Raw genomic sequence first — 15,062 nt, 5'->3', positions numbered from 1 at the left:
GCAAAGTTTCTGCATTTTTGACGGTTCTAGCATAAGCCGCTCAGGCGCAAGATATGAAAGTGGGCGCAGGCCTCAAAACCCAACCCCCAACACCCCGTCTGAAAACAGTTAACTAAAAACTATAATTCTAGAAATATTTTAAGTAACCAGTTCTGGGCAAAATATTTCCGTCTGCTGAAAGAAATTGTTTTCGCTTGTACGTCGATGAAGGTTAGACATCCAGGTAATACGATATGCCAAAAAACAGTTACTTAAGCAACTGGATATGATTTTGAAAACGTCAGACGTTTCAGCTAGTATCCACTAGCTTTCGTCAGTGACTTAGAGACCAGAGGGGAAAGCAGGTTTATATACACAACCTGTTGATTGATATGCAAATAAAGTGAAGACAAATTTTTGGAAGTCGAAAAAGGAACAAAAGTCAGACAAGTCAAGACAAGATGATGCAAATTAGTCTGAAAACTCCTGTTATACAGGACAGGAGCCTTAATTGTTGTCTGTCCTCGGGGCTGGGAGTGCCAAATCCCAAGTGCCGGAAAGATCGACCCGTAGCCCCCCTTCCCTGTTGAGGGTGGGGTTGTACATTCTTTCATATATTGCCTCTTTAACACCCCGTTCCCACCAGCGTGTTTCGCGGTCTAAGACATCCGTGGACTCGAGGTTGAAAGAGTGACCCTGGTTGTGTTGTAGGTGGTGGAAAATAGCTGAGGAGTAGCCGTTGGCACTAGGTCGGCAATGTTCTTTGTACCTTACTTTAAGCGGTCGACTTGTCTCTCCGATGTAGGTGTTGTTACAATTGGGCTCCTCACATTTGAGTCTGTAAATAACATTCGCCTTGGTACCCTTGTGAGGTCGGTCCTTAGGGTGTACCAGTCTTTGTCTGAGGGTTGAGTGAGGTTTGAAGTTAGTGGCTATGTTGAAGTTTTGGAAGATCCGTCGGAGTTTCTCAGATACTCCTTGGACATACGGAATAGTGATGTTGGCCTTGTTTTTGTTGGTCAATGGTTTGCACTTCTGGGTTTTCTTAGACTGATCTGAAGGTTTGAGCGCTTTGTTGAAAGTCCAGTTTTGGTAGCCACATTTAGCCAGGGCACCTCGGAGGTGTCTTTGTTCGTCCGTTTTGGCTTGGTCTGAAGTGACAATGTTGTCTGCACGATGGAGGAGAGTTTTGATCACTGCTAGTTTGTGTTCCAAAGGGTGGTGGGAATCAAAGGCCAGGTACTGATCAGTGTGGGTTGGTTTCCTGTACACTTCGAAACGAAGGTTACCATCTTCCTCTACGATAGTTTTGGTGTCTAGGAAAGGGAGCATGTTGTCATGGCTTGGCTCCTGTGTGAACTTGATGTTGTCATCTATCTGGTTGATGTGGTCAAAGAAGTCAGCAGCTACCCTCTTTTTCAATCTGCACCAAGTGTCATCTACATATCGAAACCAGTTGGCCGGGGGAGTGTCATTGAAAGTGCTGAGGGCTTTGTTTTCAAACTTCTCCATGTACAGGTTTACAACAATTGGTGAGACTGGTGATCCCATAGCACAGCCGTGCATTTGTTGGTAGAACTGTCCTTTGTAGGTAAAGTATGTGCATCCTAAGCAGAGTTCTAGTAGCTCACAAACTTGGTCAACGGATAAGTTGGTTCTATCTGCAAGTGTGTCATCGGCTTCCAAGGCTTCCTTGACTACTGACACTGCTTCCTTGAGTGGTATGGAGGTGAAAAGTGAGCACACGTCATACGAAGTGATGGTTTCATCATCCTCTACATGAATGTCTTTGATTTTGTTGACAAAGTCGGCACTATTCTGTACATGGTGCTGAGATTTCCCCACTAGTGGTCCTAAAATCTTGGCTAGAAAACCTTCTAACTCATAGGTGACAGAGCCTATACTGGAGACTATGGGTCGTAGAGGGATACTTTGTTTGTGGATTTTGGGAAGGCCGTAGAAAGCAGGGGGTTGTTCCGTTGTGGGATTGAGTTTTAGGTAGGTGGGGCGATCCAGAACTCCTTCAGTTTGCAATTTCTTGAGAGCTGAACTGATTTTCCCTTTAAACTTGTTAGTGGGGTCCTTTTTCAAGGGCATGTAGGTGTCTTTGTCTCCCAATAGGTCCTGTACCTTCCTGTCGTACTGCTCCCTGTCTAAGACTACATCGGAGAGACAAGTCGACCGCTTAAAGTAAGGTACAAAGAACATTGCCGACCTAGTGCCAACGGCTACTCCTCAGCTATTTTCCACCACCTACAACACAACCAGGGTCAACCTCGAGTCCACGGATGTCTTAGACCGCGAAACACGCTGGTGGGAACGGGGTGTTAAAGAGGCAATATATGAAAGAATGTACAACCCCACCCTCAACAGGGAAGGGGGGCTACGGGTCGATCTTTCCGGCACTTGGGATTTGGCACTCCCAGCCCCGAGGACAGACAACAATTAGGCTCCTGTCCTGTATAACAGGAGTTTTCAGACTAATTTGCATCATCTTGTCTTGACTTGTCTGACTTTTGTTCCTTTTTCGACTTCCAAAAATTTGTCTTCACTTTATTTGCATATCAATCAACAGGTTGTGTATATAAACCTGCTTTCCCCTCTGGTCTCTAAGTCACTGACGAAAGCTAGTGGATACTAGCTGAAACGTCTGACGTTTTCAAAATCATATCCAGTTGCTTAAGTAACTGTTTTTTGGCATATCGTATTACCTGGATGTCTAACCTTCATCGACGTACAAGCGAAAACAATTTCTTTCAGCAGACGGAAATATTTTGCCCAGAACTGGTTACTTAAAATATTTCTAGAATTATAGTTTTTAGTTAACTGTTTTCAGACGGGGTGTTGGGGGTTGGGTTTTGAGGCCTGCGCCCACTTTCATATCTTGCGCCTGAGCGGCTTATGCTAGAACCGTCAAAAATGCAGAAACTTTGCTTCAAACACTGGAAGAATCAGCATCACTAGTGGGACTACATTGTAATGAATCTAAGAGTTCAGCGATCTCATACCTCCATGACTAGTTTAGTGCTGTCGTAAATCGTATGCATGGTGACCACCTGTACATGGCTTACATTTACAATCCTGCTCATTAGCAAAATGTCCATACAAATTATTCGCATAGCCCCTACCTAGTTACATTTAACACACTGGTGAAATCTTTATCATTTGGCAGGGACAACGTACGATATTGTTGGTTATATGTAAGCACGACCTCTGACATACATTTGCTAAATCATGTTAACGTCTAAACTGACTACTATACATTTTTTACTGCGAATAAGCAAAACATAAGATCGTATTTGCATATGTTGTATCAGTTAATCATATTCTCCACCCAATGACAGGGTTATCTTAAGAAATAAGGCTATTCTAGCATTTCGTCATAAATTATGCAATTGGTGGCCTGATTTGAATAGATTACGTTAGGTGATATCCACCTTCAGTGAACTTCCAATTATGGCAAGTATTAAATTCCCAGCAGTTACCAACATAAAATTGTATTAATTTTTCATTAATTATGCAAATTAAGTCTTTATTTACATAATCCATATCTGCCAATAATCTTGCTGTTTTCAATTAAATGCGTCACAAGTGTTTCATAGCCCTAATATCGAATACAGCAGATTTATAGAATTTCCTCATTATTTATGAAAAGTAGGTCCTGATTTGCATCATTGTACTTTATTTCTGTCAAACATCACTTAAGCTACCTACATATCAAAAATCAAGACGATCTGTCAAACGGTTGTTTAGTTATCCCCTCTAGAAAGTTTTTTTTAAAACCATACTGCAATTCGAGAACAATACGTTAGGAGGCGAAAACTCACGTGACTCTTTCCCGATGTCTACCATCTACTATCTACCATCTAAAATTCATGACTCTAGCATGTCCAGATCGCGAAATATCAAAACCGGAAGTTGCACTGTATTACCAAGGGAAGCCGCTAGGGGGGCCAAAATCTAATTATTTCCAGGTTTTGCCACACCCTACGAACACACAAGTATGAAACCGATCCATCCAGGCGTTCTTCAGTTATTTTGTTGACTAACAGACAGACAGACAGAATCACGCAACTGAAAATATAACCCCCATGACATGTCATGGAAGTAATTACTGTACCACTGGAACTTAGCTAATTGTCTGGGGCTCTTATCCATAGAGTAGAAAATTTTAGATATCTTGGCTCCTACATGATGTGCCCAAGGAAAGGTTTTGAAATAAGAAAAGCCCTAGGATGGGAATCTAGTAACAAATTGGATAAAATCTGGAAATCAAGTATGTCTTACACTTTTAGGTCCAAGTTTTTCTTACTCCTGCAGAACCTATATTACTCTACGGTTCGGAAACATAGACGCTCACCCGTTATTTGCAAAACAGACTGGATGGGACCTATACAAAGCTTCTGCGTAGAGCTCAGAACGTATCTTGGACACAGCATGCCACTATCAACACTATTTATGGTGGTCTCACAAGGGTGTCCGAAAAGCTTACCAATCGACGGGTTAAGTTTGCAGGACATTGTTGCAAAGCCAAGCAAGATGTAGTCTCGACCGTCCTGCTGTGGAAACCGAGGGGCAGAGTGCATTCCAGAAGTTTGACTTTCACAGACTCTTAGATTAAAGACACTGGTATTGACTTTGATTGTTTAGAAAATGCTATGTTAGACAAGGATCTATGGAGAGAAATCTGCACTTGCTTGGTCCCGGCTGTATCTTGAAAAATGCAACTTTTAAAATTCAAGATTTTGGATGCAACAGCTTACAGCTTACAGCTTAAATTACGCATGGCGTCATTTTATGACGTAATTTTGACGTCAGTGTTGTTGCCAGGGGCAGACATTAATATTCTATCACAAACACTTTCTTTAAGTTTGGTTGTATTCTGAGTTTTACTAATTTTCTGAAGGCTTTACCCAAAAAATCATTTAAATGACGTCATAATGGCGTCATGTGACGTCAAATTACACAAAAGTTGTTATGAATTAGTTTTATTACAACATCATTCTCTAAAAGTTGGTTGCCGTACGATAAGTGGCTGTTGACATGCAGGGGGACTGGGGATCAAAAGACGTTTTTACCTTCGCCAAAAAGGTTATGTTTTCAGTAGCGTTTGTCCGTCTACCCGTTTGGCTGTCTGGTTGTCTGTGAACAGCATAACTCAAGACGTTTAATATGCAGTGTCATGAAACTTAGTAGTTCGGTAGGTCTTGATGAGACTTGAATAATTAGTGCTCATCCAGAACTGGTCTTATTCTGTTAAGAATCATTTTATTGTGTCTCTTGGTAACAATTTAGCTCAGGGTAATGCCTCGTTATTTTTCTGGTTCTCGAATTTGGGTATCACTCACTCACTCACTCACTCACTCACTCACTCACTCACTCACTCACTCACTAAGCACCGCATGCTCCAGGGAGCGTCGCACCTCTCCAAGTTTTTTTTTTTCTTTTTTCTTGAATAAAGCAATACAAATGCAAGGACGACGTTGGACTGAATTCAAGTTATACAACTTATTTTACAGCTCCACTTAACATTTAACATAAATACAATAATCATACAAATATTCATAAACATATAGTAGTACGCTGAAAACTAAACCCCTATACATACAGCAATATATCAACAGGAGAACTATTATATGATTTATATGTTACAAACAAAACAGAGTATACTTTGTAACAAAGAAACGTTTAGTGCCGCTTATAAAATATTGGGTAAGTAACATAATTTTTTTCATTGTACTCAGAGGGTATCGCAAACGATCCCCTGAGTACAAGATGGAGCCTGGCACTTTCAAAAAGGGCATCTAAATCAATCAAAGAACCAATTAAATCAGAGAGGTTGTTAACAAAATCATCTCTTAACTGAGTAAACAAAGGGCAGTGTAATATAAAATGAGAAATAGATTCGCAGGGGTACCCACAAATACACGAAGGGCTAAGAATCAAAACACGATTAAAAAGACTATAAATAAGATTGCAAGTGCCGATACGTAACCGGGAAAGAATCTGGCACAGGTGTATTTGGGGCCACAAGAGTACCACGGGGGACGAACGGGGCTTACTAATTTAGTAAGACGATTTTAAAAGGTACATAACGTAAGTAGCGAATATCAAAGTCAAGATCATTCCAATAATTTAAATAGTACGGGATAAAGGATTTACAATGTCTATTAGTAATAGGCCTACTGAGTCTGAAGTTAAATTTGTTTCCTAAGTTGTATACAGTAGTATTAAACATTTCTGGGGGAAGTAATTCAGTCAGCTGGTATGTCCGTGTTAAGCCGTGAACAATCTTATAAAACAATGATAATCTATGGACATGGCGCCTGCTCGAATGGACATGGCTCCTGCTCGAGTTGTCTTCCAGATGGTTCTGTCCTGCGCCCTCTGCCAGGCTGTGGCTGCATTAAGACCCACTGTGCTGAAGTCTGCATTCAGCTGGTCTCCCCATCTGCGTCTGGGTCTGCCTCTGGGTCTGGACAAGCCTGCAGGCGTGGCTGCCTTCAGTAGACTGACAGCTTCCAGGGGTGGATCAGCTCCGACTACGTGGCCAAAGAGTCGCAGGCGGGCGTGTCTGATCTTGTAGGAGACAGGCGGTTGACCGGTTCTTTGGCGTACGGTGGAGTTAGAGATGAAGTCATACCAGCGGTAGCCAAGGATCCTACGCAGGCATTTTTGGTCAAAGGTGTCCATGTGACGCTCCTCTGTGGCTGTGAGGGTCCAAGGCACTGCACCATAGAGTAGGACAGAGAGCACTAAGCTGTTATATAGAGCCTGAGATTGGATATCTTGCCATTAGACCAGATGTGGCCGAGACAGGACATTGCTGTGGACGAGCTGCCGATACCGGTATTTGGGTATAATTATTGTCTTCGTCAGAAAGACTATAAAATTGTCTCGCCGCATTGTGGGTGACTGCGGATTTATCGAAATAACTCTTGAAGGCATTGTTCGACGTCCATGATTTTTGGCAGGCAGATTACCGTTGTGAAGGCCAATGCCAAGTGCAAGTTTGGGCTTCGTGGGGGGTCCGTTCGTCACCGCAGTGGACTTTTTGTGTTTGTGGCTTGTGAGCAAAATAACTCGAGTATATTTAAACAGATGTTCATGATTTTTGGTAGGGAAGCTACTATTGTAGAGGCGAAGGTCAAGTTCGAAAACGGGACTCGTGGGGGTCCCTATTTTGCTGCAGTGGACCTTTTGTGTTAGATAGATAATGAACTACCCCCATATCAGTTCCTCTAACTCGTCTGTATAATAAATCTCTCCTTCTTGGCCAAGTTCCTACAGAATGGAAAAAGGATAACGTAACACCCATTCACAAAGCTGGTAACCGCCACCTCACAAACAACTACAGGCCCATATCCTTGCTTAGCACAGTCTCAAAAGTTCTAGAGACACTTGTTAACAAACGTTTAACGGCTCATGTCAACCGGATATTAACTGACAACCAAAGCGGGTTTCGACCACTTGACAATACAACCCTCCAGCTGACTCGACTGGTAGAGGAGTGGACTGATGCAATGGATAAAGGAGAAATAGTCGGCTGTGTATTTCTAGACCTTCGGAAAGCCTTTGATAAGGTTTGGCACGCAGGACTTCTGTCCAAACTAAAATCATATGGAATCAGTGGACTTATGCATGACTGGTTCTCCGGTTACCTCTCGGACAGAAAACAACGAGTGGTCATCCAGGGTGCAACGTCTACATGGAAGTCCCCACTAGCCGGAGTACCGCAAGGTTCCGTCCTTGGACCAACGCTTTTCATTCTTTACATCAATGACCTTGCCACCAGCCGTACACATTGTCTGGCCAACTTATTTGCCGACGACACATCTCTGTCATTCTCCCATCATTCTGTTCAACGCGTAGTTGCAACACTGAACCGAGAGTTGAGTACTGTGTCGACCTGGCTTTCTACATGGAAACTAGAAGCTAACATAGACAAGTGCAAAGTCATGTTCATTACAACTCGTACTCTACCACAACCGATTCCCCCTGTGACCTTAGGAGGAACTGTACTGCAAGTTGTCACCAGCCACAAACACTTAGGCGTCACTCTCACGAATACCCTGTCCTGGTCAATGCACATCGAGGTCATCTCTAACAAAGCAAGACGTTCTTCAGGACTGTTATGTGCCCTAAGAAGGAAAATTCCCCAAAACTTACTGCTCAGGCTGTACATCACCATTACAAGACCTACGTTAGAGTACGCGGATATTGTCTGGGCTGGCCTCACTTTACGTGACCAAAGGACTTTAGAATCTGTTCAGTACCAAACAGCCAGGCTTATCAGTGGTCACTTTGGGATCCCATACCCTTCCTACAATAGTCTCTACACAGAACTGTCTCTACCATCTCTCCAGTTTCGACGCAAGTTTCACACTGCAGTAACCATGTACAAACTGTTGAACGGTCGCTGTCCTCCACACCTGCAAAGTCTGCTACCTCGAGCGCGAGCGTCCGCCACAGAATCCCGGTATCCCTTACGGAATAGTGAACACTTATCCATACCCGTTTGTAGAACCACCAGATCCCAGAGAACATTTGTAATCAGAGCTATAACTATCTGGAATACTCTCCCTAGCGAAACTCGAACAGCCCGCTCCATCAGCTCCTTTAAAAAGAAACTATGGACAATACTTGATAAATACTTGATGACAACTACTTAGTAAATAGCTCAATAGAATAATATTGTATTGACAATGTAAATATAGTGCACAACATCTGTTATGTAATAGTATATTAACCTGACATATAAATGTAATTGTAGTAAACGCACGACGACCAGGCCGGATATTCTAGCTTGTTAACGCTTGGCCACAACATCTGTTATGTAGTAGTACCGGTAGTATGTCTATCTGAATTGTAACTGACACTGTTAACTGTTAACTGTTCCGAATTGTTTATGTTATTGTTGTGAGGGCTAGCCCTTTATAATAGCCTCCGGCTAGTTGGGCAGTCCTGGCTGCATACATATGTGTTATCAGCCTAATAAATCAAATCAAATCAAATCAACTACCCCCACCAACCTCTGCATTGATTCACATGGGAGACAGCTGTCCCCACATCTGGTATCAATTGCTTACAATAGAGGGGCTGTCCTATAAATACTGTGGGGGGGGGAGTGGAGATGCGTCAGGCAGGTCATTCCCTAAATTGTAAGGCCAGACCAAGTAATTTCTATGGATGACGTCCACTGGAGACCTTAAATTTGTTGCAAAAGCACAATAAAAGAAACGAAGGTAAAAAACAACAACTGATTAACATGCACAGATTTGGAACATACTAACTGTGAAAATACAAAGGTTAGGACGCAAATTGGATAAAAGAACATAGTTTAAAACAAACGAAAACAGCAATAAATCTCCCCCTGTTCTGATTCTTTTCTTTCATCACATCTTCTCATTACATTTTGCAACACTGTTGTAGAATAAAAAAAGGGAAAAAAAGGAGTACAAAGATTCTTTTGTACTCTAGGCCAAATTGATTTCTAGTATTAAAAAAAACGTCCCTTTATCTAGAACAATGTCCATCTGACGAAGGCATAAGATCTGCGGTTTTTCCCCTTCGCACATTGCCTTGTTGCAGAAGTTCATAATAGTGGCAACCGGTTTCTGACATGCGTTTTTTAAATCAGTAAGTTTGACTTAAACAATGAAATTTTAACTTATGTAAATTTATGTATTTTTATCAATAATATCGCATAATTTATACGTTATTGGGCAAAATTCAAGATGGTGGACGACATTATTAAATCAGGTTCATTCCGGCTATTTTCCTTGAAATTTCATTTCAACTTCAATTTTTTTTTTACAGAAAATGTTTACTTGAACCTCTTTAGTATAATTCCATTGTAGTTTAGGCTTTATCATGAAAAAAAAATTCGAAAATTCAATATTGACGATTGAGTATTGACGATTATATATTAACGATTGACTATTGACGATTAAAGATGGCGGTCAGTTGAAATATGCCTTTGTCACCAAAAAACACAAACTGGCTGCCTGGGCTAGCATATTAGCATGGTACTACAGTGTCGTACCTAGTACCTGACCCCTTCCTCTCTCCCTCCCTTTCCACCTCTCTACGTACCAACGGTCCGATTCATCCGGGCACTGAGTAAAAAAAAAATAAACTGAAAGGGTACAGAACCAAGCTGCAAGATTCTGCACGAACAACTATGAAAGGGGTGCAGGTGTAACGGAAATCAAAAGAAAGACAGATGAAAAATGTCCAGACTAGGCATGATGTACGGAAAGACTAATAGACTGGTGTACTTACCAACCAAGTACCTAACACCAGCTCATTAAAGAACAAGAAATAGTCATGCCATTAAATATCAGACTTATGAAAAGTTAAACTGTTCTCCAACTCAAAATTTGACTGAATGTTCGACTGAATCACTCAATCTTCCTCAGCTATCTGACCCGTGGACACGTGATTATTCCCAAAGGTTGTCTGAAGTCGATATCGCCCCCCGTCCCGGTTGAGCGATGGTTGAAGTGCCCTGATGTATGGCCTCTTCTATGCCTCTCTTGAAGAAATCCTGTTCGGTATCCAAGATTCTAACCCCCTCCAGATCCACTGTGTGTCCCGGTGATTCTATGTGGATGTGCTGTGACACCTCAGATGCAACAGAACAGAACCACATAAGTTGCCAGGGAAACACTAACAGAGGCCCCTGTCGGGAAACTTACATCGGGGAAACTGAAAGCTCACTAAAAACCAGGTTTCTAGAACATAGCTGACCCAGTTCTGATTCAGTCGAAAATTCCGGTGAGTCAACTTTTGAGTTGGAGAACAGTTTAACTTCTTCATAATGTAATTTACCAACTCAGATGAACTTTCGTGCTGAAATATCAGACTTATTAACCTAGAATTGATACCTTCAAAATCTTCGTTCAACTTAAGAACTATCGTAGAGTGGAAGTCATTACCACCAAGCACAGTCGGGCCATCATCACAAAAAAGGTTTAAACAACTTCTGCAATTAAATGAGCGAATATTTAGTGTAGCAAGTCGTTCGGTGTGATATAGCTTGCTGCCGCCGCGCTGCGTGCCCACAAAGCTTCAACGTCTTCCTCAGGGTTACTCAACACAGACTGCGAGTGAAGTTGTTATCAAATACAATGCCACTAACTTGGAGTGATTACAATAGAAACAAAAAAGAGCCGATGTGCGGGTGTGCTGTTGGTTGAATGTCCTTTTGCTAGCACCCCTATTAAACCAAATTAGTATCGCCCAAGACGAAAGGCTCCTCGCCTTTCTATTGTGACAACCCTATTAAGGTCTCTACCGTTTGCTACCTAGTCAGACACACCAAGAGACAGTACACCGGTGAGTCATTTTTGCAACTGTTAGTGTCTTTGACCAACCATACACGATTTACGAAACCTTCTTGCAGTGTAGTTTTACAGGTCAGTATACCCTTGAATGTACTATTGTCACAATATCGTAACTTTGCATGTGTCCGTAAATGTGTATATTTAGATTTTCGTTTGTGCTTAGGCTTTTTTGTCCCCAACCAAATTTTTGCAATTTTTAAAAATCAGACTGTACTCCCCTCCCCCTCTCTCCCTCTCCGTGTGTGTCTTTCCAAAGAAAGTAGTATGGGGACTATCCTGTGCATACTGGCAGGCATTTGATTAATTAGCAGGGTCATGTTGCGTCTTGTGACACGGTGGGGTTAACATTATCACCCCCTATATCTATGCGTGAGCGAAGACGCATCGCACAAACAAAGCTGAAAGAAAAGCACGATATAATACCATGCTTAACCTCTGACGAGGAACATAACAGATTCGGTTAAACAATTAGTGTAAATTAGCTCTTAATCTTATTAACAGCATTGTTTTATAATATTTTGTTAAATTTAATTGGTTTTATATATTTCATACCGATACACTAAAACATTAGAAAAATAATGACCAATTTATCCTGGTATTCCTTCACTGTATGGATAGTATTTCCCAATGCAGTATGGTTCAAATCAAGTTTCATTTTATTCTATGGAGTTCCTAAGTAGAAATTGAATGAATAGTTGGTTAACCCTCAACAGTACACCTTCCCGGACTGATTAATCTGTACAACTGGGGTCCGCGCGGACACCAGAACAGTTTTTTGCTAATTTTTAGAAATTATCAACATGCTACCAGCTCCATTGTTTTGCAAACTGATGTGGGAACCTCTGTGTCCACATTACATACAAAAATCATACATTTTGAACTTTTTCTATTTTTTGGTGAAGAAAAGAAGACAAGAAGAAATACCCGATTTTTAAACCCATTTCAGACTGAAGGGGCTTTTGAGGCCCAACTTTGATCTCATATAGCGGCTAAACGGCTTGCGCTAGAAGTATAAAAATTTGGAGACCTTTCCTAAAATGTCTCTGGAAAAAAGTTCATATTAGTTTAATACTAGTACGTTGATGTTTTTTGTGTTGCCATGGTAACGGGTTTCTAGCAGGCAGTTTTTTTTTAAATAGAAGTAATTTTGGTTTAAACATAAAAAATTTTTGAGTTTTATATTAAATTACACTTCTTTTCCAACATTAATAGCATCTTACATAAATAAATATAAGTTAAATCATTTAATATGCATAGAATATGCTAATTTAATGACGTCATTGGTCAAAATCCAATATGGCGGACTATATTATTAGCTCTGACGTCATATGACTTTATAATTACACCAAAGTTATTAAAACTTAATTCTATTACTACACCATTCTCTGAAAACTTGGTAGACATACGATGAGTGCATAAAAACATATAAAAACGGAAATAAGGTAATGTATAAGACCGCCAGTGTATCCGTTATGATCGAAAGCCGGCTGGGGTCCGCGCGGACCCCAAAAGAAAATCAGATATCATTTTTTTTATAAATGGTAGAAACGGAGTTTTCTGCACAGTATTGAGAGACAACTTTGTGGGTGACAATTACCTAAAATTTCAGAAAAAAATCTTTAGAAACAAAAAAAAAAATATTACAGAATATATAGTGCTGGGGTCCGCGCGGACCCCAGGTGTACTGTTTAGGGTTAAATTGGCCAGACACCGGGAGAAGAATTCGAAAATGTTTGATCAGTTAAAAGGTCAGACACAAGACTAACCATCTAGATTACACAAATTTTAGGTACCACGTTACCTTTCATACCCTCGACACACTGAACAACATAGTCATATTAATAAGCGTTTTAACCACGAAGTGATTTAAAATCAATTAGCGTTCCACGACTTCATACCTTTGGAAAATTATGTTTAATTTACAACTTATGAAGTATGTTTTTAACTACAATACAAATTAGATCATTCGCATGTAAATATTAATTCACTCAACAGATAATTAGACACTTATAAAAAAGATAATTAGATTACGCCGTTTTTTTTATCGTCAATGTTTTCGGTTTAAATCGGGGGGGGGGGCGATAAGGACACCAAGAAGGCCGAAGGTTGGTAAGAAACTAAAGAACACAAAGCAGTATGATTTTTTCGTATTGCCCCCAAAAATTAGGTCTGTAACGTACTTTCTTGTTTAAAACATAGACACCAATGGGGGAGTGTGCTGTATTCTGGGATAGTTTTGAGAGTATTTGGAGAATTTGTCCTGGATCGATGCGTTTTAGGACTTGCACGCAAAATGGTCATTTTATTGTATCCTGTAAAGTAATATGCATTTTCCATTTCCTAAAATTAATGTCTGTCTGAATATAGCACTCCTTTCTGGACTTTAGTACTCCTTTAAGTACAAATCTTAAACATTTCTACTGCATTGTAAGTCTACAATTGTAGAAAATAAGTGTTTGCAGGAAATGACCTCCATTTCTGTTTGTTTGTGTCAACGAAGATAGCGGTAAACTTACCTTATAATTCATTTTGCCCCATTTTTAGAAACATTAGGAACTAAGCTTTCATGAGTAGTAAGCCGTAACCCTGAAAAAAATTCAGCCCTGGGATTATGTTGGGAAAACTAAGGCTGGTATTCGTCAGCCTGCGAAGTGCTGCGCTTACAAAGACGGACCACTATTTGTCTAAAGTTTGATATTAGTAAGAATATGTTCAACTCAACTCCAAGTTTGGCTACCCAAATTCACAGGTGACGTCAAGAGGCAAATAAACAAACTAGACCAATTGCAAGTACACACAGCCGTATACAAACAGCCCAATTCCATTTTAATCAGTTTGCTAAATAACAGTGTGTAGAGTCATGGGTTATATATGTACTAAATAAGATGTATTCGCAACATTAGATGCTGCACACAGCCACAGACCTAGAGCGCTACATTCATATCTCGAGATGAAATGATGCCTACTACTACTACTGAATAAGATGTATGTGTAAGTCTATGACTGTATTGTTGTTACTGATTATAAAAACCAGGTATCGATTAATGAAAAAATCGAATGAGTTGGTCGTAGCTTTAAATAATTCTATTATGTAAGTTAGTTTTATTTCCCTATGTATATATGTATGTAAGAACATACAATTCAGCATGTGGACTACCACTTGTTCACTTACAATAAACCACCTTTATATTTTTTTTTCAATGCAGCCATGTTACGAAAAAAGACCAATACTTAGTGTAATTTGGTAGGCCCTATTTCTATTCATCAACATCCGTCGTCCCTGTCGGGCGAAGTTAGCTGCTGCACAACTGCACTCCACAGGGATCTGTCAGCCATAGTTGATTTAAGATCACCACTAAATAAATAAATAAATATGGTGAAGAAATTGTTTTTATTTTTATTACATAAATGACAGCCCGTCGGGTTGAGGGTCCCAAATTAGTGCGTTTGCCACTAGCACAGGGAACTCTGAGCCAAAATCTCATAATGAAAATTCAAAATTAAAATATCAACCTTTTCCATATGGAAAGGCTGATGATGGAACAGTTTAATTTTAGGTACAAGGTATTAATGGATAGAGATATTTGTTGTTTGCTGCCGAACAAATGTTTGCCAAAAGTTTTTGTGCATATATTTCCATCCGCTTTGATTCTAAGTTTAAAAAAAAAATTATTTGTTTTTGGTACTTCAACCTTAACCCTATCTAGACCGGGCTTTTTTGAGCAAGATTTGACC

At 40.4% G+C, this 15,062-nt stretch overlaps 1 protein-coding gene across 1 annotated transcript; it reads right to left on the bottom strand.

Annotated features, from left to right (window-relative positions):
• Nucleotides 1–6,255: 6,255 nt before the first annotated feature.
• Nucleotides 6,256–6,672, bottom strand: LOC109463751. The gene has a single exon (XM_019760598.1). It carries the CDS (start codon nt 6,670–6,672, stop codon nt 6,256–6,258), a length of 417 nt encoding a protein of 138 aa, XP_019616157.1.
• Between the last annotated feature and the right edge of the window lie 8,390 nt (nt 6,673–15,062).

This window comes from Branchiostoma belcheri, unplaced genomic scaffold, assembly GCF_001625305.1.
Source record: "Branchiostoma belcheri isolate BF01 breed outbred unplaced genomic scaffold, Haploidv18h27 scaffold13, whole genome shotgun sequence".
In the NCBI taxonomy this organism is placed as follows: Eukaryota; Metazoa; Chordata; class Leptocardii; order Amphioxiformes; family Branchiostomatidae; genus Branchiostoma; species Branchiostoma belcheri.
The sequence above is the reverse complement of the archived record's forward strand: the minus strand, read 5'-3'. Positions and strand labels throughout refer to the sequence as shown.

What these genes read in the sequence shown, in the direction of transcription:
- LOC109463751 (XM_019760598.1), bottom strand. Translation starts at nt 6,672, where the DNA reads ATGGACACCTTTGACCAAAAATGCCTGCGTAGGATCCTTGGCTACCGC.